At 35.9% G+C, this 25,992-nt stretch overlaps 1 protein-coding gene across 1 annotated transcript in view; it reads right to left on the bottom strand.

Moving 5' to 3' along the window:
• Window positions 1-25,992, bottom strand: part of LOC115213621 (putative sodium-coupled neutral amino acid transporter 11) — a 118,694-nt gene that overhangs the window by 49,966 nt on the left and 42,736 nt on the right. The window contains exon 2 of the mRNA XM_029782587.2: window positions 406-564. Coding sequence (XP_029638447.1) covers window positions 406-564 — 159 coding nt within the window. The remainder of the gene's footprint in view (window positions 1-405; window positions 565-25,992) is intronic.

A 25,992-nucleotide genomic window follows, 5' to 3' on the forward strand; every position in this document is an offset into this window, starting at 1 on the left:
TTTTAGAAGAAATGGTCGAGGTGATCAAGGTGGGGCAGAGACGAGACCAAATAGTGGTGATGAGGTTTCATGCAGCTTAAAGCCTGCTACCATAGAAGAATCTTGGTGCAGTAATCATCAGGTGGTGTGAAGCAGAACATAATTTAGCTCTAACAATGGAACAGGGATATATATTTACACACACAGACATGTGCATGTGTGTATAATGCATCCATGTAAATATATATGTATATTTTATACCTCCTTGTACGACTTTTCATCTTTATGAGAGTGTATATATATATATATATATATATATATATACATATGCATGCAGTGAATACGTATGTACATTTTTGCATAGTTTTTTTTTAACAAAGGGATGAAAGCAATACTAGAAAGAGGAATCTGATACCAATAACTTACCAATAACTCCGGAACCTATAATAGAATTAATCAAGTTGAAGCTTGTCATTGGTATATTGTTTCGAAGTTTCCCATCATCCTTTGCTGGTTCAGCAACTAGTTGACTAGATTCACTCATACCACTGATGCTACTAGCATCAGACATGCTTTGTAAAGTCTCTGAAAATAGATTTTAAAAAAGTACATCAGTTCAGACATGCTCTGTAAAGTCTCGGAAAATAGATTTTAAAAAAGTACATCAGTTCAGACATGCTCTGTAAAGTCTCGGAAAATAGATTTTAAAAAAGTACATCAGTTCAGACACACTTTGTAAAGTCTCTGAAAATAGAATTTAAAAAAATACATCAATATCTTTGATCTGCAAATTGTATTCATCGTCAAAACATTTGTCGCCATCTACACAGGTAGCATTATTTCATATAATTCTATCAAGGAAAATTTCTGTTCTATTGTATTTTTTAATTTAGGATGATAGAAATAACTGAAACTGTTGAGAACCAGTTTAGAAGGTTCTTGCTATTTAAATTCACAGCATAGTTATTCTGAATTCAAAATCTGCCAGCATTTTCTTAAATACTGCCTTTCATTCTTCTAAAAATTTGTGCAATATATACTAGCATTATACTGAAATTTTTCTTGAAAATATTCTCCAATTGATAATTCGAAGTCTTTCAAGTAATACTTATGGTATACAAATTAGTAATTCCAGTTCTCTGAAGCTGCTGGATTTGTTAAACACATAAACAGATTAGTTGCTTACTTTCTTGGAATTGATCAAATGATATAGATACCTCAGATGAGAACCTAATTAAGGTTTGAAAATTGACTAAGGTTGTTTGTAATGTTTTTGTTTTTTTTTATCTACAGAGATATACAGGTTGTCATCGACTTACTACCTATCTGACTTACAACCAATCAACTTTACAACAACTGACATGCCAGCTCCCAGCAGCAATAATAAATAGTCCAGTTGAAATCTAATGGGTTTAATTTCTTAGAAATTAACCTGTTTACAGATTATGCCAGCTAACAAATGCTTCCCCTAGGTTTAGTTATCGATCACCACTGTATTGAATGACAACTATCCTGTCATGGAGACATCATGGCAACCTTGTATTTGTTCATAAGACGACTGCTTCAGGCTCAGATATTTTTGACTAATGCCAGTATAATATGCTGTGTGTGACTTTTACCTGAGAATGTACTTTAAGAATGTAAAAATATAAAACAATATAAGCCGACTTACAACCAGTCAGTCGGAACCAGTTGTGGTCATAAGTCGACGATGACCTGTAGTTAAAATTGCTATGTTTGTGTGTCTGCTGCACACACGCACACACACACACACACATGAACATTTAGGAATATTTGTAGGTATATGTATACCCAAATATAGATGCATGTATATACCCTGTATATGTCGGAGCATCTATGTATATGTCTATGTGAGCATATATATGTTTCTGTAGGTATGTACAGTAATACCTTGACATATGAGTTAATATGTTCCTAGAGACTGCTCGTAAAGTGAAAACTCATAAAGAACTAGCTATTTTGTTTGCTGCAGATCAGTGACTGATGGTCACTTTTTTTACAATATATCGCTGGTAGAGGCAGATATTGGCCATCACTCCAAAGCATAGGTGCACACAGCTGACACGAGCCAACCAGCTTGAAACTGGCCGGTCCCATGATCTGGTCAGCTACTGGAGGGTAGTAGGGGTTCGCTCCCCCCACTAGTGATGTATTGTATATAAGGGTGAAGAGCATGCACCGAAAACCAGCTGGTGGAGAATCCGCCTGGGGTTAAACTAGTAGTAACATTCATCTGCCCCTTAGATGTGGCTACTTGCTTTACTGCTTTTTATATTTATCATAAAATAAAACTCATAAACCTGGGGACTCGTAAAGCGAGGTATTAACTGTATAGAAGTATATACATGTGTGTGTGTGTGTGTGTGATACATTGTGTGTGTGTATGGGTACATTGAAAGAAATAACCTACATTACAGAAAGTAGCCTATGAAAAATATAAGTAACTATCACTATTTTTGACTTGTGTAATTTTTATCCAATATTACAGCATATATTTGCACATATGTGTGTATGCGCAAAGGTGTGTACATGTAAGTGTGTGTGTGTGTGTGTGTGATGAGTGTATGTTTGTGTGTACATGGATGTATATGTGTGAGCATGATAAATAGATTAGGAAACAATATATATTGGTCATTAGTTTTTACAGCTGTCTGTCTACTTCCCACTAGCTTTAGTGAGCATTGAAGAAAAAAAATTGATAAAAAGACCTGATAATCCATTAATTAGAAAGCCGTCTGTTACCATGCATCGCCCACCTACAACCAAATACAAACTACTTCCCTGAGTTTATTTTTGTTATGTAATAGTCCCCTCTTATTAATAAAACTTACATAAGACATAACTAAATAACTAATAAACAATATCTCATGATTTGCTTTATTATATCATCTTCAACATGCTGAAATGGGTGGGGCAGTTTGGCAGGTGCTAGTGAGTCAGAGATTTGTCCCAAACTCTGCTGTTTACTCGGGTATGGTTTCTACTGCTGGATGTCCTTCCTAATGCCAACCACTTCAAAGATTGTACTCAGTTGGTTTTTATGTGGCACCAGCAGCAGTGAGGTCACCAAGTAACTCACAGGACAAGACTGAAGGAGGAGTAGTATTGAGTGGGGTGGCTCTATGCCAAGTGATGAGAGATTAGATTATGGTAGAGGGATTGAAACAGCTGTCTTGTAGTAAAGGAGTATAAATGGCTAACCTAGTTGGAAGAGGAGAGAAAAGAGAGGAGAGAGTAAGAGAGAGAGAAAAAGAGAGAGAGAAAGTGAAAAAGAGTGGAGAAAGAGAAAGAGAGAAGATAGTGAAAAAGATGTGTTGGGGTACATCCTCAAGTTACAGATGTACATATATATAAATACACCTTCACACATGTGGGCGTGGCTGTGTGGTAAGAAGCTTGCTTCTCAACCACATGGTTCTGGGTTCAGTCCTACTGAGTGACACCTTGGGCAAGTGTCTTCTACCATAGCCTCGGTCTGACCAAAGCTTTGTGAGTGGATTTTGTAGAGGGAAACTGAAAGAAGCCCGGTGTATGTATGTATATATATATATATATATATATATATATATATATATATATATATATATATATATATATATATATATATATATATATATATATATATACAGGGTGCGATGAATAATTTATCACTATTTCATATTTAAAATTTTGTGCGTGTGCATTGTTTGTTTTTGATTTTGTTGATTTCATAGTATAGTAGGGTCAGTTAGGCACTGTCTGTGAGAAAAACAGCACCATGATGCAATTCACTCTGCCAGAAATTTGGAATCAACATGCTATACTGCTTGGCATTCATGCGGAAGCTCCAATACAAATATTTCAGAGAGTTTGGGTATCAATCTGAGGACAGGGCAATCTGAGAACATGTACGAGAGTGATAAAAATCAAACATTCAGTCAACATCATGGTGTTTAGAGTGATCACTAGTGACAGCAACATCATGCATCCATTCATCTTCCCACATGGTCTCAGACTCAACACAGAGGCTTACATCAAATGTCTGGAGGAGATAGTGCTGCCTTGAGTTAAGAGGATTGCTGCTGGAAGCCCCTATGTCTGGCAACAGGACTCTGCACCATGCTACACAAGCAGGAGAACCCAGTCATTGCTGTCAGACCATTTCTGCAACCACATCACTCCTAGCATCTAGTCACCCAACTCCCCAGACTGCAACCCCTTGGATTATTATGTGTGGGGTGCAGTTGAGTGAGAGACCATCAAAACTCCTTGTAACACCAAAAATGAACTGAAGGCAAGGATTATGGCAGCATTCACCAACTTAAACAAGGAAACCATTCAGAAGAGTTGCAGGAGATTCTGAAGTCATCTGGAGGCCATGGTTGAAGCCAATGGCGATTCTATTGAATAAATTTACTCTTTAGTATTTCAAGATATTTTTATGTAATTTTGATATGTCTGTTAAAATGAGATGTCAGTGTTATTTTCATTTTTGCATAATTTAGATGACAGTTTATTCACCTGTATGTATGTATGTATGTATGTATGTATATATATATAATTAAAATCACAAAAAAAATTGAATATTAATTAATAACATCAATTTAAAACACCAAGTGGCCTAGCGTATAAAGACTAGGATACAGTAAAAATTATTAATACAAGTAATGAGAGAGAGTCCACATGGCACGTTGAATTAATTCTTGAGAACAATTCTTTAGTGGTGGATTCCCTTTGTGCATCTATATCTAGCGTTAGAGTGACCACATGTGGACTCTCTCTCATTACTTGTATGTATGTATATATATATATACACACACACACACACATACATACATACATATATATATATATATTTGTGTGTTTATGTCTGTGTTTGTCCCCCAACCATCACTTGACAATCAATGTTGGTATGATTATGTCCCTGTAACTTAGTTTGCAAAGAATAAGTCCTGGGGTCAATTTGTTTGATGAAAAGCCCTTAAGGTGGTGCTCCAGCATGGCCACAGTCAAATGACTGAAACAAGTAAAAGAATAAAAGAATTATATATATATATATATATATATATATATATATATATATATATATATATGCTGAGATGATTAGCAACCAGGATGACTGGTGATTCACTGAGCTCAAGAAGACCCATCTGCCATGGCAAAAATGAGATCCTAAAAGCATTATGTTTAATGCACCCTGTACATGCTGGGCACTGCTCCTGCACCTAGTTACTCATCTAATCTTCGCACATCCATCCCATCATCATTCTTCTAACTATGGCACTACTCAGTTGCTGCACTTTTCAGCTGCAATAATTTGAGAGCCAAACTGGCACTACCAGTTACCTTCTTCCCACTGGAACTGCTTCCCATTAATACCCTTTCCTACACTATTTTCCACCAAATATCCCCTTTTTGTATCTTCTCTCTCTCCCTCTCCTTCTCTCTCTCTCTTTCTTTCTATCTGTCTTCCTCTCTTCTCATTTTGTCACTCCTCATTTCTCCCTCTTTCTCTCTTCTGAACTACATCTTAGGTCTACCATTCCTCTTCTTTAACATCTATCATATCTACTATCATTCTCAACATTCTCTCATATCAGTCATTGATGCCCATGCCACCAATATTTGTCACCCCAATCACTATAAACACCCTCATGTACTTCTGACCTCCATCTCTGACTCTATACATCTTCCTCACCCCTCCTTTACACCCTGTACATCCACTTCCTACTTTCTGATTTATCTATATGTTCATGATACTGCTGCACTCTATCCTTCTTGTGCTATTGTTTGTCATCTCTTTCCTGCACTCCTTCTATCTCTCTGATCAACCTCTCTTCATACTGATATTTATCATCAATCATACCTCTGCTTTTGCTCATCGTTCACTGCATTCACTACTACTGCCATCTCTAACCATCTGTTACTCTCCCCTCATACTCTTAAGGAATTACCTACCTTCTCCTGTCCACAATCCACTGTCTGTATCTTCCCCTTATTCTCACCTTCTTGTACATTAAAAGTAAGCTCTAGCACCTTGTCGCAACCATCTTGATTTTCTTTCCAATTACCTCCCACTTATCTTTACATAATGCAATGTATCTCCACTATAGCAAGATACCTCGGCTTGTCCCTCTTTCATACTTTAGCTTTTCACCACTTGGTTTAAAGTCATCTCTCCTTCTCTCAAATACATTCCCAGCCAATCGAGGGGCCTTTTTTTTATTTCCTTTGCCTTTCAAGTTACTTGTTGACCTCCCTAGTGCTAGTGTCATGAAAAAAGCACCCAATGCACTCTGTGAAGTGGTTAATATTAGAAAGGAAACCATGCTCTAGAAATTATGTCAAAGCTGATATTGGAGCTCAGTGCAGTCCCTCAGCTGGTTGGATCTTATCAATCTATTCAAAAACATTCCTGCATGAAAAACAAATGTTAAATGATAATGCTGCTGCTTCTGATGATGATGATGATGACGAGGAGGAGGAGGAGGATCTATGTGTGTCTATGTGTGCACATACATGTGTATAGTCAATCTCTATTTTCTTTTTTTTTTTGTGCATTAATTTCGCTCTAACACTATTTGCCACCTTCATAACTCAATTAGCTTGTAGCACCTGAAATCTCTCTTTTCCAGTTAATTCACCTCCCTTATCTTTCCAACAATGGCAATGTTATATTAATCATTAGAAATAAATGTTTTGCGCAATGTGATAAGCTAAGCAAGTGACTTATGTGACACTGCCTGTCCTGATGCTTTCAACATTCCATGAATAATTCCTGAAGATGAAGCAGTTGTCACCTTCATGACCTTAATTGCTTTACCCATTTGATATATACTGAAGTTGTGTCTGGTGTACACGGAAGGCCTAGCTGATCTGTTCTGAATATTTTCCTGCTGATTCTACTAAGCTAATTTCTTCCTATCACATTCACATACTTTGTTTAACAACCGCTCACAGTAATAACGTCTTCATGTCTTTCTCTTTTCATTTTATATATTTTGTCAGACACAACCGTTCCAAATGTCATTGTAATGCATTCTTATAAAATACTTCCTGATTGTAAGTACTTCATTTTTCCAATCTCACTCAACTTGAATATTATAGGAAATCATAGAAATCTTAGGAAAATTTCTACTCTCCACTTCTCTCCAATTTTAAATCGATTTTTTTTTTCAATAAAAATTTAATAATACTACTTTATCATTATGTTAGCTAAGGTGGAAAGCTGGCAGGATTGTTAACATGCCATATAAACGGTTTGGAGGATTTTGTCCATCTTTAAATTGTGAGTTCAAATTCTGTCCATGTCAAATTTACCTTTCATCTTTTTGGGGTTGATAAAATAAGTACCTGTTTAGCACTGGGTTAATACAATAAACTTCTGCATTTCTTAAAGATTTTTGGCCTTGTGCCAAAGAAATTAGAAAGCATTATTCTTATGCTAGTTGAAACCAAAGTAGCAAGCTGGCAGACTTGTTAGTATATCAAACAAAATTCCTAGTGGCATTTCTTCCAGTTCTTTACATTCCGAGTTCAAGTTCTGTCATGGTTGCTCTTGCATTTCTTCTTTTTGGAGTTGATAAAATAAGTACAAGTTCAACACTGGAATTGACATAATCAACTTACCCCTGCCCCTAAAATTACAGGTGTTCTACCAAAATTTGAAATTGTTAAGCTAGCTGAAACCCGAATACAATTTTTTTCAAGGAAGATATATGGTTGATGCTTTAACATTCTCTAAAGCCTTTGGGCTTTCTAGAGAAAAATATAAATCAAAGAAAATGGGGAGTAATTTTGAACCATTTATTTGATTTTGGAGCATGTAATTTTTAAAAAATGGATAATAAAATCATCATTGTTCTCATCATCCTCACTGGTTTAATATACACTTTACCACATTTGCAGAGATTTATTGCAGCTGTAGAAAATCTGCCTTAATGTATTCCAGCAGGATCATGCAAGCATGGAAAAGTGGCTGTTAAGATGGTGAAGATGATGGTGATATTCTTTATCTGAATGTTCAGATCCAAAATTACATAAGGTGCTGAAAAGTTTCTGGCTTTAAGAGTACTGTGAAAGGTCTGATTAAAGGCCCAAACTTCCAAGTTTTTTTTATAAGGCTTACAAAAACTTAAGGACAGCTTTGTGAGTGGATTTGGTTGATGGAAACTGAAAGGAGACCATCGTATCTATCTATCAATGTCTGGAGCATCATTAGCGAAATGTGTGATCGAGCATTGTCATGAAGAATGATTGGCCCTCTACTGTTGACCAGTCTGGGACGGAGGAGTAGCAGTTTTTCATTCATTTTGGCAATTTCATGGCAATATGTTTCTGCAGTAATGGTTTTTCCAGGACTGATGAATAAAGTACCAGATCAATTTACCAATATATTAATTAGTAAAGTTTTAAATACCAATTTACCAATTATATCAATTAATTTTAAATTTATATTACTACACATTCTTTAAAATTGAAAGTGGATAACCTCTCAAAAAAGATAAAATGTATATTTTCCTATTGCATCAATACATACACAGACATACATGTGCACATACATACACATGCGCGCGCGCACACGCACATACACACACACAAAAATAAGGCAGTAAACTCAATACAACATTGATATGATTAATAGGGAATAAATACTGATTTCAAATTTTGGCACAAAGCCAGTAACTTCGAAGTAGGGCTAAGTCAATTATATTGACCCCAGTGTTCAACTGATACTCATTTTATCAACCCTGAAAAGGTGAACAGCTATGTCAGCCTCAGCAGAATTTGAACCCAGAATGTGAAGACAGACAAAATGCCACTAAGCATTTTGCCTGGTGTGTTAACGTTCCTGCCAGTTCACTGTCCTAATGGGTTATATGTATTAATATGTATTCATGTAAAGGCGGCGAGCTGACAGAAACGTTAGCACGCCAGGCGAAATTTTCAGTGGTATTTCGTCTGCCATTACGTTCTGAGTTCAATTTCCACCTAGGTTGACTTTGCCTTTCATCCTTTCGGAGTCGATTAAATAAGTACCAGTTAATCATTGGGGTCGATGTAATCAACTCAATCCCCTTGTCTGTCCTTGTTTGTCCCCACTATGTTTAGCCCCTTGTGAGCAATAAAGAATTAAATATGTATTCATGTACAGCACAGCATATTTTATTAACTTCTTAATTATGTTACTGACGAACATACAATATGTGAATTAATGTAACCATTACAACAAAATTCTAGTTTTTCTTTGATTTAAAAAGTTATATGTTCCCTTCATGAGAAGTGGGGACTGAATTCTCCAGACCAATTAATTATAAGAATTGTTTGAGCACTTTATAGTGTCTGTTCTGGCTTTTATATAGTGAGTTAAGAGTCTGTCTTCTGTCACCGGTAAAATGGGCTCTAATAGGTGATGAAGTCATTTATCAAAAATATTTCAGCTTATTTTTTGCCACTACTACTCACCAGCTAGCAATAGAAACATCAGATAAGTTTTCATTCCTGTTTCTCAGATGTAAAAATTATTATTTCAAGTTTTTGCATAAGTCCAGTAGTTTTAAGGTAAGAGGAATAGTTGATTCTAGTACTCACCAGATATTTTATTTTATCAACCCAGGAGGGATGAAAGGCAATGTTGACCCTGGTGGAATTTGAACTCAGAATATAATAATTTGGAAGAAATACTACTAGATATTTTGTCTGAAAATTTAACAATTCAGTCAGCTTATGGCCTGAGATGTAAAAATACTAACAAAAATTCATCAAATATGATAAATGATAGAATTTTAAACTTTTGAATTTAAAATTTTCCAACCATCTTTCTTATCAGGAATTTGAAATGCTTCTTCAGAACAGACATTTAACAATATTTGATGTAAATAGAAAAGTCATTAATGACGATGATGATGATGATGATGATTCTGAAAGTTGAACAGTGGGGAAGTTATCTATGAGACTCTATTTTTGCAATGGTGCTGCAGTCAACAACCTCATGTTATGCAAATGGTACATATTATTATTATAATTAGCACTGTTGTTGTTAATGGAGTTAATTATTACATAGTTACAAGTATTATTTCATTTAATTGTATTGTTTCAGGAAAATTCCAAACCATTTAAACCAAGGTGTGGTAATATGACAGCATGAGAATTAACAGTAAAATTGAAATTATATTATTACTAATAGGGTTTTAAATAGTTTACTTGCTCTTTATCTTGTATGCATTCAATTTCAGGCCCAGCAAATTAACATATTTTCTGTTGGTTTGTATGTGCATGTTTTGTGCAAGTAAATGTAAATATATATATAGTTTTCTTGGGGATATACATACATACATGCATACATACATACACGCATACATACATACATACATACATACATATATATATATATATATATATATATATATATATATATGTGTGTGTGTGTGTGGAGGCTCAATGGCCCAGTGGTTAGGCCAGACTCATGGTTGGAGGATTGCGGTTTCGATTCCCAGACCAGGCGTTGCGTGTGTTTATTGAGCGAAAACACCTAAACCTCCATGAGGCTCTGGCAGGGGGGGGCACCCCTGTTATACTCTTTCGCCCCAACTTTCTCTCACTCTTTCTTCCTGTTTCTTGAGTAATGCTGCGATGGACTGGCATCCTGTCCAGCTGGGGGGGGGGGAACACATACGCCACAGAAACCAGGAAACCAGGCCTATGAGCCTGGCTAGGCTTTAAAAGGGTGCATAAATAAATAAATAAATAAATAAATATATATATATATATATATATATATACTTTATTTTAAGCAGCAGAAAATTCAACAAAATCTGTTACTCTGAGTTTCTCGTTGCCGTTCATCAGACAGTTTTTGCTAGAATGGAACTGATCTCTTACAAACGCTACACCTTTAAAAAGAAATGGACTTGTTTGATTGGCCCTTAAGAAAAAACGGTCAATCTTCGAGCGATAAACAAAAAGGTCAAAAATATATGTATATATATATAAAAAACTTATAAAAATTATAAAATCCGAGGAAAAAACCTATTGACATTAATGAAGACAGTGCAAATTAATGCATAGAAATTAAACCTGTTATAAATACTGCAATACATATTTATATTAAAATCTACATATATATATCAACATACACAAAAGGATGCGCGTAAACGCCATACATACATATACTGACGTATGAGTATAAATCTAAATATACACATAAAAGCATGTGTACATATATTCACGCAAACCGTCTCACACGCAAGCTAAAATTCATCTATGTAGCAATTCTTATATACTGGGCAAGGAGGGGGAACAAAAGAAAGGGAGAGAGAGAAAAAGGAAGGAAGGAGGGGTGGGGAAAAAAACGAAATAAGAAAAAAATAAGAAAAAAATAAGAAAAAAATTTATGTATACAAGCAGTGTAACGGTGTTATTGGCATCTATAGAGACCAGTATACATACACAAGTTTGAATGGATACATATACATACCGTCGTGTATATGTGTGCTTAAGCACAAACATACTTTCACTTACACATACACAGATACGCATGCTTACAAATACATATGCTTTGCTATACACATACTTATATAAACATTCTAATTTTGACAACATTGCTTTTTTTAAAAAAACATTGCTTTTAAAAATGGGTGCATTAATAAAAATATATACGAAAGACATAAAATAAAATATAACATCCTATTTTGGGTCATTTATAAATAATCAAGGTAATATAAATAATCAAGGTAATCCTATGCAATACAATAACATGAAAACAAAGTTTGTAGGTTTTTCCTAATATATATGTAGAAACATAAGACTTTGCTATACGGATTAAGATCCGCATAGCCTGGAAACAAAAACAAAATCAAAATCAAAATCCATCGTAGCGCTCAAGAGTCAAAATCAAAATCAAAAATCAAAAAATACAAAATATATACTCTATCCATATGGTATATTTATATTCGACATTTTAAATTTAGCCGCGTGCCTACATAAGTTCATTAACTCACTTCTTTGATTCAAAGAATTATTGTCTTTGAATAAGATGTACATTTTTTCTAATAGACAAAGTCTGCACTTGAAATTATTTTTGTAAGCTCCATGCCTGTATGCTCCATGTCACGTTGAAAGGTGGGGCTTCCTTTTCTTTTAGTTCCCAGACATATTTTGCTAGGCTGGTTTTCTTCCTATTCTCTGGGTATTTAAATGAATTTTTATGAGAATAAAATCTTGTTTTAAATGAATTTTCTGAAGCCCCTGTGTATGTCTTGTATTCCGATGAGCCTTCCACTTGCACCTTGGCTCTATAAACTACTCCTTTCACTAGACATTTCCCTTCTAACGGACAGGAGCTTTCGTTTTTGAAATTACATTTCTTAATGGGCTCGGCACCATGTCTAATCTCAATTAGCTTCCTATTATGTTGGCTAATGTAAGAGGCGAAATTTCTGCAACAAGAATAGCTAACCTTCAGGGTTCTTCTATTAAATATTCTGTAGAATTTATGACCCTGCTTAAAATGCTTAGAGACTAATCTCAAAAATTCCTTACCTATATTAGTCTTTACGGCCAAATTGAAAGCCGAGTTGAACCACAAAACTTTCCTGGTCCTAGTTCTTCGTGCAGCATTATTATCAGCATTAAGCTGGTTGAACTGGATCTTCTCAGAGAATCCACTATTCTTTAATGCGCTATCGTAATAAGGTGCAGCATTATGGAATGCTGCCTCGTCCGAAGAAATTGAAGATATTCTTCTACCTACATTGCTGACTAAGTTCCTAAGGATAACTGGTGGATGGTTCGAATCTTTGCTAATATACGATAGCTTTTCATTGGGCTTACGGAAAGGTTTAAATCTATCCGATCTTACATTAAAATTTACGTCTAAAAAATCTACACTATTCAGGTTAGCATCTATCGTAACCCGTAAGCCCATCCTTTGAAAGAAAGCTATAAGGTCCTTCCTAAGTCTATCTGATTCATGGCCGTTTAGATTATGCGTGGCTATAAGGCCGTCATCCCTATATAAACCTGCATCTATAAATGGGAATTCTATTTTTAGATTATGGAGAATAAAGGCTCCTATGAGCATACATAATTCAGCCCCGTCGTATGCCCCCATCGGTACATCGAAAAGAGAATCCTCAGTCTTCTTAATCCAGGTGGAATCCTCGAAAAAAAGAAGCGATTTCCTAGCATGCATAATAATTTCAATTTCCGAGCTATCGATGTTGACATACTGCTTGGCGAAGTCCAATGCCCTTAGGAGCAACGTCCTAGATATTGACGGGTAAAAGTCAATAATGTCGAATTGTGTGAAACTACAATTATTCTTATAGCTAATACCTTTAAACCACTCTATAACTGACTTACTATTCTTCCAAATTCTCAAGTCTACTTCACTATCTAACTTAACTAAAATATATATATATATATATATATATATATATATATACACAATTGCAGATGTTTGTAACCCATTTAAGAACACATAAAACCCATTAGTTTCACTTCAACATTTAAATTTAATTTGTGTCAAAATATTTTTGTTGCTTTGAAACCACAACCTGTTTTGTCAGTGAACAGATTGTGGTTTCAAAGTGCTGAAAATATTTTGACACAAATCAAATTTAAATGTTCAAGTGAAACTAACAGTTTTTGTGTGTTCTTAAATGGGTTACAAATCTCTTCCATGCTGCAACTGTTTTTGTTTCAGCTCATGATCTCAGACCAAGCCACTTGCTATGCAAGTACATTTCCATATATATATATATATATATATATATATATATATATATACATGTTATCTAGAGATATATATATATTGCTCTAACCAAAGAGGATAATTACATATTAATTGTTTCCGTCCAACCCATGCTAGCATGGAAAACGGACGCTAAACGATGATGATGATGATGATGATGATGATGATAATTACTTATTAACTCCATGAAATAAGAACTATATACCTATTCTTTTAAAAGTTTTGAGGGTTTCAGCTGTATTGATGCACTCACATATACATTCATGTATAAGTGATCTTAATTATCATCATATTATTATTACTGGGCTCTGAGGGTCTGAATAGATTTAAATTAAAGTACGTTGCCCATGCTAGTGCCACGCAAAAAAGCACTGAATCCACTCTGCAGAGTGGTTGATGTTAGGAAGGGCATCCAGCCATAAAAACCCTGCCAAAGCAGATACAGTAGCCTAGGGCAGTTTTCTACCTAGCCTGTTCCTGTCAACTGTCCAACTCATGCATGCATGGAAGACAAACGTTAAATGATGATGATGATGATAATGATGATGATGATGATGATACCAATCTGTAGATATGGATCTATTTTGTAATCTCAAATCCACTGCTCTCTATATCTAATGACAAAGTAAACAACTAGTCAGAAATGTCTCTACAATGCTGGATAACGAACCCTGTTTTAACTTTACAATACTGTATCTATTTAGTTGTATTGCTCTTTCTCTCAATAGTTATTTACAGTTAGGGAGACTAGGTTATTTGAGGCTTAAGTATCTTGGCTCTATGTTATGAATGGGTCTTCTTTGAACAACTTTTGCTTTAGATGTTTTCCCCATTCAAATCTTACTTCCACTGTACAAATGCCATTTTTTTTTAATCAGCTGATGTCATTAATTCTCATTATATATTCAAACCAATGTCACTATCCCTTTTCACCAGAATTTTAAATAATTCATGACATGAATTTAAAATCCGTTTCTTAAATACGACAAATTCCATCAAGTGTTCGAATGGAACAATATAAAAGTGAAAGGTTTCATCTGCGTTCTTAAAACTTTTAGTGTTTTCATTCCTTCTGGAAATTTTTTTAAATTGTGAATTACTGAGCAGATTGCATTATATATATAAATAAAGAATATTTTAAGTAATAATTTTTTCTACTATATGCACAAAGCCTGAAATTTGGGGATAGGGGGATAGCTGATTACATTGACCCCAGTACTTGACTGGTATTTATTTCATCGACTGTGAAAAGATGAAATGCCAAGTTGACCTTGGTAGAATTTGAACTCAGAACATAAAGATAGATGAAAGCTTGCTAAACGTCATGTCTGGTATGCTAACGAATCTGCCAGTTTACCACCTTAATATGTTGAGTAATAATGGTTTCAAATTTGGCTCTCAAGGCCAGCTGGTTCAGGAGAGGGTTTAAGTTAATTACATTATTCCCAGTGCTCAACTGGTGCTTATTTTATCGACTATGAAAGGATGACAGGCAAAGCTACCCTCAGCAGAATTTGAACTCAGAATGCAAAGACGAATGAAAGCCTGCTAAGCATTTTGCCCAGTGTACTAATGATTCTGTCAGCTCACTGCTTTGATATGTTAATATCATCATCATCATCATCATCATCGTTTAACGTCTGCTTTCCATGCTAGCATGGGTTGGACGATTTGACTGAGGGCTGGCAAACCAGATGGCTGCACAAGACTCCAATCTGATCTGGCAGAGTTTCTACAGCTGAATGCCCTTCCTAACGCCAACCACTCTGAGAGTGTAGTGGGTGCTTTTATGTGCCACCGGCATGAGGGTCAGTCTGGCGGTACTTGCAACAGCCACACTCAAATGGTGCTTTTTATGTGCCACCTGCACAGGAGCCAGTCCAGCGACACTAGCAACGACCTGTCTCAAATGTTTTTTCACGTGCCACCAGCACAAGTGCCAGTAAGGTGACGCAGGTAACGATCACACTTGAATGGTGCTTTTTACGTGCCATTGGCATGGAGGCCAGCTTGTTGCTCTGGCAACGATCATGCTCATATGGCACTCTTAGTATATGGTACTCTTATTACTTAATATGCTAAGTAATAATAAAAAAATATTTATTCAACTTCTGACGGCTTACTTCCTTTAACTATTTATCTATCTATATAGCCATCTGTATAAGTGTATGTGTGTGAGTGTGTGTGTGTGTGTGTGTATCCATATACAAATGATTCTCTAAATGATCGAATTGAATAATAAACAGTTTTACTTAAGAAAATTCAACTTGCATTCTGAGCTAAAATTTGATCAATGAGCTATGAGCAGACTATGTACATGTATTAGGGAAGAGGAGCCCATTCGCTTCATGAGTTAAAATGCGAAGAACAAACCACAAGTAGGCTATGCATACATATAAGTAGCTAAGAGAGAGCATACACAAATAGTGCATTAGTGTGCATATATGCATTACATGTTAGCTTGCAAATTTTCATATATTACATAAAAAATAATATTTTGCTAGGAACATATTCATCAATCAATAGGAGCAAGACGAAGGGAAAAGCATGCATACACACACACACATACACACATACACACACACACACACACACACACACACACACATTTATGCATATATGTTTTTGTATATTGACAAATGGACAAATGAAACATCATTTTATGCCTTTATGTGGAGTTTGGGTGTGGCTTGGAACGGACTACCCCTATTTATATATATTTCAATTACTCATGTCACAAGCAATTTGGTTAATGAACAGGGCTACACACATGTATGCACACACACACATGCACACACACACATGCACACACACACATGCACACACACACATGCACACACACACACATATAATATATATATACATACATATATATATATATATATATATATATATATATATATAGAGAGAGAGAGAGAGAGAGAGAGAGAGAGAGAGGAGTATATACATATAGAATATATATATGTATACACACATTCACACACATACTCACATACACACACACACACACATACACACATGCTCCCACACACACATCTCACCAACTGGTCATCTAAATAGGCAAAGAAACTGTGCCTATCAAGGGTAAAAAGCAACATTAATAATTAAATATATGTAATGATTTTTCAATTCGGTTTGAAAATGTTAATCTAATGCATGGAATTTAGTGTTAATTCATGGAACTCAATGTATAGAATCTAGTGATGCAGTACAGTTGGCTATCATTAATCTGACAACCAGTAATCCTGTTCCACTGCTAATTTGGACATAATTTCCAGTTCGGCACACTAACTGCCACAACTGTTTTAGTGGCATTGATTGCAGCATCAATTTTTGGTTCGTAATTGTATACAGCAGCAAGTTATTCCTACTTGCTTTTCTGCATTTACTATTATAACCTGCTCCTATTTAGCCTCGGCCAACATTGCAATGCCTGAAGGTGTAATGTGCAAACAGCATACATTGTTCATAACAGGTGATAATCTTTTACTTGTTTCAGGCATTAGACTGTGGCCATGCTGGGACACCTCCTTGAAGGGTTTTAGTTGAACAAATCAACCCCAGTAATTGTTTTCTTTCTAAAGTCTGGTACTTGTTCTATTGGTTTCCTTTGCCAAACTGCTAAGTCATGGGGACATAAATAAACCAACACCAGTCATCAAGTGGCGTAAGTGGGGTGGGGTGGGAAGACAAGCACAAACACAAAGACTCTCTCTCACACATACACATACATATATACTTAAATACAGTGGGATTACACACAGTTTCCATGAGCCCCAGGTTGTGGTAGAAAACACTTGCCCAACATATTGTGCAACCATGGAATTCAATTGCAAGGTGAGTTTCTTAACCACACTGCCATGTCTGCTCTTTAACAGATATTCCATTGTCTTTCTGGTATGAATTAGTTTGCTAAATTGGATTTTAAGCTGGCATGTCATCTGCTAGAATTATGTTTAGAAGCAAGAGATGTTATAGTAAATACAACATGAGTTGGTGCAGAGAGATGAGTCTCTGGTGGAGAATGAAAAACAGTTGAACACATTGGAAATGTTAGTGATATTATGATTCCTAATAAAGATGCTGTATGTGTTAGTGCTAAAATTGTTGAAAGTCTAAATATCAAATCAGAAAAGATCTTTTAAAAGATTGGAAATATTAGGCACAATGATCAATTGAGTTAAATCTGTTAGAGACTGATGAATTGTCTTCTTTGGGATATTGACTGATAATGGAGGACACAACACCAATTTGGCATTTTGCTGCAAGAATTATTGATGTAAAACCACAAAAGGATATAAATCAATTACAAATTTGATTTATCAATATCCGTGGGAGATATATTGATCATTATTCAGACCATATCTCATCAACTGCATCACTTTATTAACATGGTTGAGTTCAATATCAAAACAAATTTGATCCTATAAAGCTGATGTTAGTATCAAAGCCAGTAATCCAGATTTATAATGTCATAGAAGTTACAAGTAAAAAGGCTATATCAGGGTTCTTTTACTAAAGATAATTCTATGCTATATTTGTCAAGAACAAGACTCAAATTCTAAAAGAGAAACCATCACAATTGTATGAACTCAAAAAGCCCAGCCTTTCCAGCTTGGCTGAAAACTTGAAATAGTTTCATCTCATAGGCTACAAGAATTAATTTCCTTGGGAAAGTTATGCTTTACTGAAAGTAATGGTTACATGTATTTTAAAATAGGCCTTATAAACGACAGCATTTGATAATGAATTATATGTTTATGTAAATGGATTTCAAATATCATATGCTGAATTAAAATTAAAATTGTTTCAGTAATGTTAGTTTGGATGAATGCTATCATGATGATGATGATATCTTTCCATGTATCTTCTAGAGCTAGATGTTACAAAATGTGAAAACATAGAGTTGAAGACTTCTAATGATAACATTTTATATGTTATGTTAAAAAGATTGCATCGTAATAACTGGAAAACTCATTCCATTATTGAGAAGCCATTGAAGTCACTGAAAAGAATATTAACAGTTGAATATAGTGCTTTATTTAATGGAAAGTTAATTGTTCCAACTTGTCTGAGATCAGTAATGATAAAATTTGTGTAGGATGATGATATACATTATGATTCAACAGCAACAAGAAATCAGTTGAGATTAGATGCTCGATGGCCTGGTTGATGTGTATATGTGAAACAATGTTTAAGATATCCAACATGTGCTAGAGTAAAACTGGAATTATCTCTTACTGTACACATATGGTCTAAAAATATTAAATCATGTTTTAGGTGTGCATATGGATCTCATTTATTTTAAGAATTTAGAACTATTCTTGTTATTTGATGATGTATACTATGGGGAACCAGAAATAATGAGATTCAATAATTAAGACATAGAAGCAGTATGATGGGTAAGAATTGGGATTTCCAGAAACAATATTCCAGAAATATTAGGATTTGACAATGCCAGTTAATTTTGTGATAATGACTTGTATACATGTATTGATAAGATTAGGCATTGACTGAAGAAAATGTCTTCATGCTATCCAGAATCAAATGGAAATACTGAAAGAATGGTTACAAGTGTTAAAATGGATTTATAAGTTGATATTCAACAATAAATTTTTTATTAAGGCTTTTTGGATTTGGTTTGCAAGATTCTTTATATGAATATGAGTTCGTGTGTTGAAGCATATTCTGTTGTGTCTGGGGAGAGTCATTTTCTTTTTGTGCCTTATTATTTAACACACTCACCGGTAAAATTTCCACTTTTTCTTATTTTTATTTTCCTAAAATTTTCATTGCAACCTTTTCAATAGTCTTGATTCTCTTGAGAGTCAAGACTATTGAAAGTCTTGCAACCTTTTCAATAGTCTTGAGAGTCAAGACTATTGAAAAGGTTGCAAGATGCAACGAAAATTTTAGGAAAATAAAAATAAGAAAAAAGTGGAAATTTTACCGGTGAGTGTATTAATAATAAGGCACAAAAAGAAAATGACTCTCCCCAGACACAATAGAATAAGGCTTTTGAGTTATCTATCAAACAATCTCTAATCCAGCAAAACTTCTAAGTCCATCTGCTTTGACAAATATGGTCACAAGTAACAAGATCTTATGAACTGCAGTGTTATTATGGAACTGATATGAGAGGAATAATGAACTACACCAGACTAGTTGGAAACAACACAGCTGCAATTCATAAGGGTAAATGGAGCATACTAATTTATGCAGAGAAAATAAATAATGAACAAATATTGATAGTGAACAACATGCGGATTCAGTCCCTTAAGCATTTAATGATGTTCCAGACTTTATTAATAAAAATTGTGATTGACAACTGATATAGGAACAAACATTACAAATGATGTTAGATACATTTCTTGAATAATGAAAGGAATTAAATCAATTCATTTTCAAGAGATGTGGCGTCATTGTTATGCTAATATTATTCTAGCATTGCATGTATTTTTATAGTGATTAATGATCTACATTTAAGGTGACCACCAGTTCAGTATCAGACTTTGGCTATTTAGCTGAATGAAACTTCTGAATGTAGAAGACTGAGAACAAATATGGCTTTGATAAATTTTGTACAACATGATACTTTTATTTCTCTAGATGCACACACACATGCACACGCACACGCACACGCACACACACACACACACACATACACACACATTAAATTTATTTGGTTGAAACCTATTTCTTTACTACCCACAAGGGGCTAAACACAGAGAGGACAAACAAGGACAGACAAACGGATTAAGTCGATTATATCGACCCCAGTGCATAACTGGTACTTATTTAATCGACTCCAAAAGGATGAACGGCAAAGTTGACCTCAGCGGAATTTGAACTCAGAACGTAGCGGCAGACGAAATACTGCTAAGCATTTCATCTGGGGTGCTAACGATTCTGCCAGCTCACCGCCTTTTGCACTGCTACTCTGAGTTTTCCCATGCTATATGTTTCATTCTGATTGTAAAATATGCTGAAAATAATGACATTCTGTTGAAATTCAAGATGATGTTGGAACATGGTCATCTCATTGGTTGATCCAGGTTATGTAGGGACTGCACATACATTGAGGTATGAGTCAGCATAAAATTGTGTAGAATAGGAAGTTTAGGGGGGAGGTAATACAGAATTAAAAATAAAACAGCTTGTGGGAAGTAATTGAAGTTGAAAATAGAAATTATTAATACAGGAAATGATTAAACGGTATTAACTTAATTATAACCAAGAAAAATGAAATTTATTGAAATTAAAGGTTGAAATTATTAAAAGGAATAGCAGAAATACTACTTGAAACTTAACACCTAATTTTAATTCTGTAATCTATAATCTTAATTATTCCACTTTGATTAGCTTTATCATGTATTGATTTGTTCTGATTGATCTTGTAATATTAAATCAACCCCATTTCATTATTTCCTTTACAATATTTTTATACATTGATTTGAATAAGCATAAGGAAAAGCTGTTTGTTAACAATTTACTTTATTAATGCCAATTGTCTAACTTAAGTTTGCTTCTTCTCGAGCCATGCCTGGCTCATAAGTGCTGTTTTCCCGGTTTCTTGGCATATAGGATCCCCACCTGGACGGGACGCCAGTCCGTCGCAGGTGAGCTGCAAGATGCAGGAGGAAAGAGTGAGAGAAAGTTGTGGCGAAAGAGTCAGCAGATGTTTTACCATTACCTTCTACCGGAGCCGCGTGGAGCTTAGGTGTTTTGCTCATAAGCACACACATCACCCGGTCTGAGATTCAAACCTGCGATCCCTTGACCGCGAGTCTGCTGCTTGAACCACTAGGCCATGTGCCTCCACTGCCTAACTTAAGTACTTACTCATGATCCACATCCTATAAATATATATGTAAAAGCCTTGTGAAAGGATTGGGTAAATAGAAACTGAAAGAAGCCCATCATGTGTGTGTGTATGTGTGTGTGTGTGCATGTGTGTGTGTGTGTATGTGTGTACAAATTCTTTTATTTGTTTCAGTCAGTTGACAGCAGCCATGCTGGAGCACTGCCTGGAAGGATTTTTTTCATTGAACAAATCAACCTCAGTTGTCAAGCAGTGAAGATGACGATAAATAGATGTACAAAACATGTACACACAGACACACAGGCACACCACCACACACAGAAATTCATTTTGGCACTTTGTGTGGTAAGTAGCTTGCTAACCAACCACATGGTTCCGGGTTCAGTCCCACTGCGTGGCATCTTGGGCAAGTGTCTTCTGCTATAGCCCCGGGCTGACCAATGCCTTGTGAGTGGATTTGGTAGACGGAAACTGAAAGAAGCCTGTCGTATATATGTATATATATATATATATATATATATATATGCCTGTGTGTGTTTGTGTGTCTGTGTTTGTCCCCCTAGCATTGCTTGACAACCGATGCTGATGTGTTTACATCCCCGTCACTTAGCGGTTCAGCAAAAGAGACCGATAGTATAAGTACTGGGCTTACAAAGAATAAGTCCCGGGGTCGATTTGCTCGACTAAAGGCAGTGCTCCAGCATGGCTGCAGTCAAATGACTGAAACAAAGAAAAGAGTATATATATATATATATATATATATATAGATAGATAGATAGATAGATAGATACATGTACACACACAACAGACATCTTTCAGTTTCCATCAACTAAATCCATCCACAAGGCTTTTGATGACCAAGAGCATTAGTAGAAGACACTTGATCATGGTGCTATGCAGTGGGATTGAATCCAAAACCATATGGTTGGAAAGCAAACTCCTTACCAGATGGCTATGCCTGCACCTATACGTATATAGACATACACACACACACACATACATACATGCATATACATATACACACACGCACACATACCTATATGCTTATATATATATATATATATATATATATATATATATATATATATATATATATATAAACAATTGCAGTGTGGAAGGTGTTTATAAGCCATTTAAGAAACACACAAAATCTGTTAGATTCACTTCAACATTTAAATTTAATTTGTCAAAATATTTTGACAAATTAAATTTAAATGTTGGGGTGAATCTAACAGATTTTGTGTGTTTCTTAAATGGCTTATAAATACCGTCCACGCTGCAATTGTTTTTGCTCCAGCATATGATCTCAGATCAGGTCATTTGCTATGCAAGTACATCTCCATGAGTATATATATAATAGTTATTGCCATACTAATATGGCATTCTTATAAAAATAAGAATAAAGCTGTCCGCTTATTAGCTCCATGAGGCCATCGCCTTAAGTTAGCTATTTGATACACAAACTGTATCCATATAACCTTCGAACAAGGGAGGTCAGTCGCTCCACACTACTTGACCGGCAGCTACAGACACGTTTCGGGGTATTGCCCCTTTTCAATGCAGCGTAGCCAGACCAGTAGGTGTCGCATCCGACAATCTCTGTTCGAAGGTTTTATTTACCTAGCTTCGGTGGAATACATCCACTTGTTTTCAATAATAGAAATATTAAAATTACTAAGTCTCTCTAAAAGAGAACAACGGCAGCGTTCCCGGAAAATAATAGTTATCGCCATACTAATATGGCATTCTTATAAAAATAAGAATAAAGCTGTCCGCTTATTAGCTCCATGAGGCCATCGCCTTAAGTTAGCTATTTGATACACAAACTGTATCGATATAACCTTCGAACAAGGGAGGTCAGTCGCTCCACACTACTTGACCGGCAGCTACAGACGCGTTTCGGGGTATTGCCCCTTTTCAATGCGGAAGCGACACCTACTGGTCTGGCTAAGCTGCATTGAAAAGGGGCAATACCCCGAAACGCGTCTGTAGCTGCCGGTCAAGTAGTGTGGAGCGACTGACCTCCCTTGTTCGAAGGTTATATCAATACAGTTTGTGTATCAAATAGCTAACTTAAGGCGATGGCCTCATGGAGCTAATAAGCGGACAGCTTTATTCTTATTTTTATAAGAATGCCATATTAGTATGGCGATAACTATTATTTTCCGGGAACGCTGCCGTTGTTCTCTTTTAGAGAGACTTAGTAATTTTAATATTTCTATTATTGAAAACAAGTGGATGTATTCCACCGAAGCTAGGTAAATAAAACCTTCGAACAGAGATTGTCAGAAGCGACACCTACTGGTCTGGCTACGCTGCATTGAAAAGGGGCAATACCCCGAAACGCGTCTGTAGCTGCCGGTCAAGTAGTGTGGAGCGACTGACCTCCCTTGTTCGAAGGTTATATCGATACAGTTTGTGTATCAAATAGCTAACTTAAGGCGATGGCCTCATGGAGCTAATATGCGGACATCTTTATTCTTATTTTTATAAGAATGCCATATTAGTATGGCGATAACTATTATTTTCCGGGAACGCTGCCGTTGTTCTCTTTTAGAGAGACTTAGCAATTTTAATATTTCTATTATTGAAAACAAGTGGATGTATTCCACCGAAGCTAGGTAAATAAAACCTTCGAACAGAGATTGTCAGAAGCGACACCTACTGGTCTGGCTACGCTGCATTGAAAAGGGGCAATACCCCGAAACGCGTCTGTAGCTGCCGGTCAAGTAGTGTGGAGCGACTGACCTCCCTTGTTCGAAGGTTATATCGATACAGTTTGTGTATCAAATAGCTAACTTAAGGCGATGGCCTCATGGAGCTAATAAGCGAACAGCTTTATTCTTATTTTTATAAGAATGCCATATTAGTATGGCGATAACTATTATTTTCCGGGAACGCTGCCGTTGTTCTCTTTTAGAGAGACTTAGTAATTTTAATATTTCTATTATTGAAAACAAGTGGATGTATTCCACCGAAGCTAGGTAAATAAAACCTTCGAACAGAGATTGTCGGATGCGACACCTACTGGTCTGGCTACGCTGCATTGAAAAGGGGCAATACCCCGAAACGCGTCTGTAGCTGCCAGTCAAGTAGTGTGGAGCAACTGACCTCCCTTGTTCGAAGGTTATATCGATACAGTTTGTGTATCAAATAGCTAACTTAAGGCGATGGCCTCATGGAGCTAATAAGCGGACAGCATTCTTCTTATTTTTATAAGAATGCCATATTAGTATGGCGATAACTATTATTTTCCGGGAACGCTGCTGTTGTTCTCTTTTAGAGAGACTTAGTAATTTTAATATTTCTATTATTGAAAACAAGTGGATGTATTCCACCGAAGCTAGGTAAATAAAACCTTCGAACAGAGATTGTCGGAAGCGACACCTACTGGTCTGGCTACGCTGCATTGAAAAGGGGCAATACCCCGAAACGCATCTGTAGCTGCCGGTCAAGTAGTGTGGAGCGACTGACCTCCCTTGTTCGAAGGTTATATCGATACAGTTTGTGTATCAAATAGCTAACTTAAGGCGATGGCCTCATGGAGCTAATAAGCCGACAGCTTTATTCTTATTTTTATAAGAATGCCATATTAGTATGGCGATAACTATTATTTTCCGGGAACGCTGCTGTTGTTCTCTTTTAGAGAGACTTAGTAATTTTAATATTTCTATTATTGAAAACAAGTGGATGTATTCCACCGAAGCTAGGTAAATAAAACCTTCGAACAGAGATTGTCAGAAGCGACACCTACTGGTCTGGCTACGCTGCATTGAAAAGGGGCAATACCCCGAAACGCGTCTGTAGCTGCCGGTCAAGTAGTGTGGAGCGACTGACCTCCCTTGTTCGAAGGTTATATCGATACAGTTTGTGTATCAAATAGCTAACTTAAGGCGATGGCCTCATGGAGCTAATAAGCGAACAGCTTTATTCTTATTTTTATAAGAATGCCATATTAGTATGGCGATAACTATTATTTTCCGGGAACGCTGCCGTTGTTCTCTTTTAGAGAGACTTAGTAATTTTAATATTTCTATTATTGAAAACAAGTGGATGTATTCCACCGAAGCTAGGTAAATAAAACCTTCGAACAGAGATTGTCGGAAGCGACACCTACTGGTCTGGCTACGCTGCATTGAAAAGGGGCAATACCCCGAAACGCGTCTGTAGCTGCCGGTCAAGTAGTGTGGAGCGACTGACCTCCCTTGTTCGAAGGTTATATCGATACAGTTTGTGTATCAAATAGCTAACTTAAGGCGATGGCCTCATGGAGCTAATAAGCGGACAGCTTTATTCTTATTTTTATAAGAATGCCATATTAGTATGGCGATAACTATTATTTTCCGGGAACGCTGCCGTTGTTCTCTTTTAGAGAGACTTAGTAATTTTAATATTTCTATTATTGAAAACAAGTGGATGTATTCCACCGAAGCTAGGT

Source organism: Octopus sinensis, linkage group LG1, assembly GCF_006345805.1.
Source record: "Octopus sinensis linkage group LG1, ASM634580v1, whole genome shotgun sequence".
In the NCBI taxonomy this organism is placed as follows: Eukaryota; Metazoa; Mollusca; class Cephalopoda; order Octopoda; family Octopodidae; genus Octopus; species Octopus sinensis.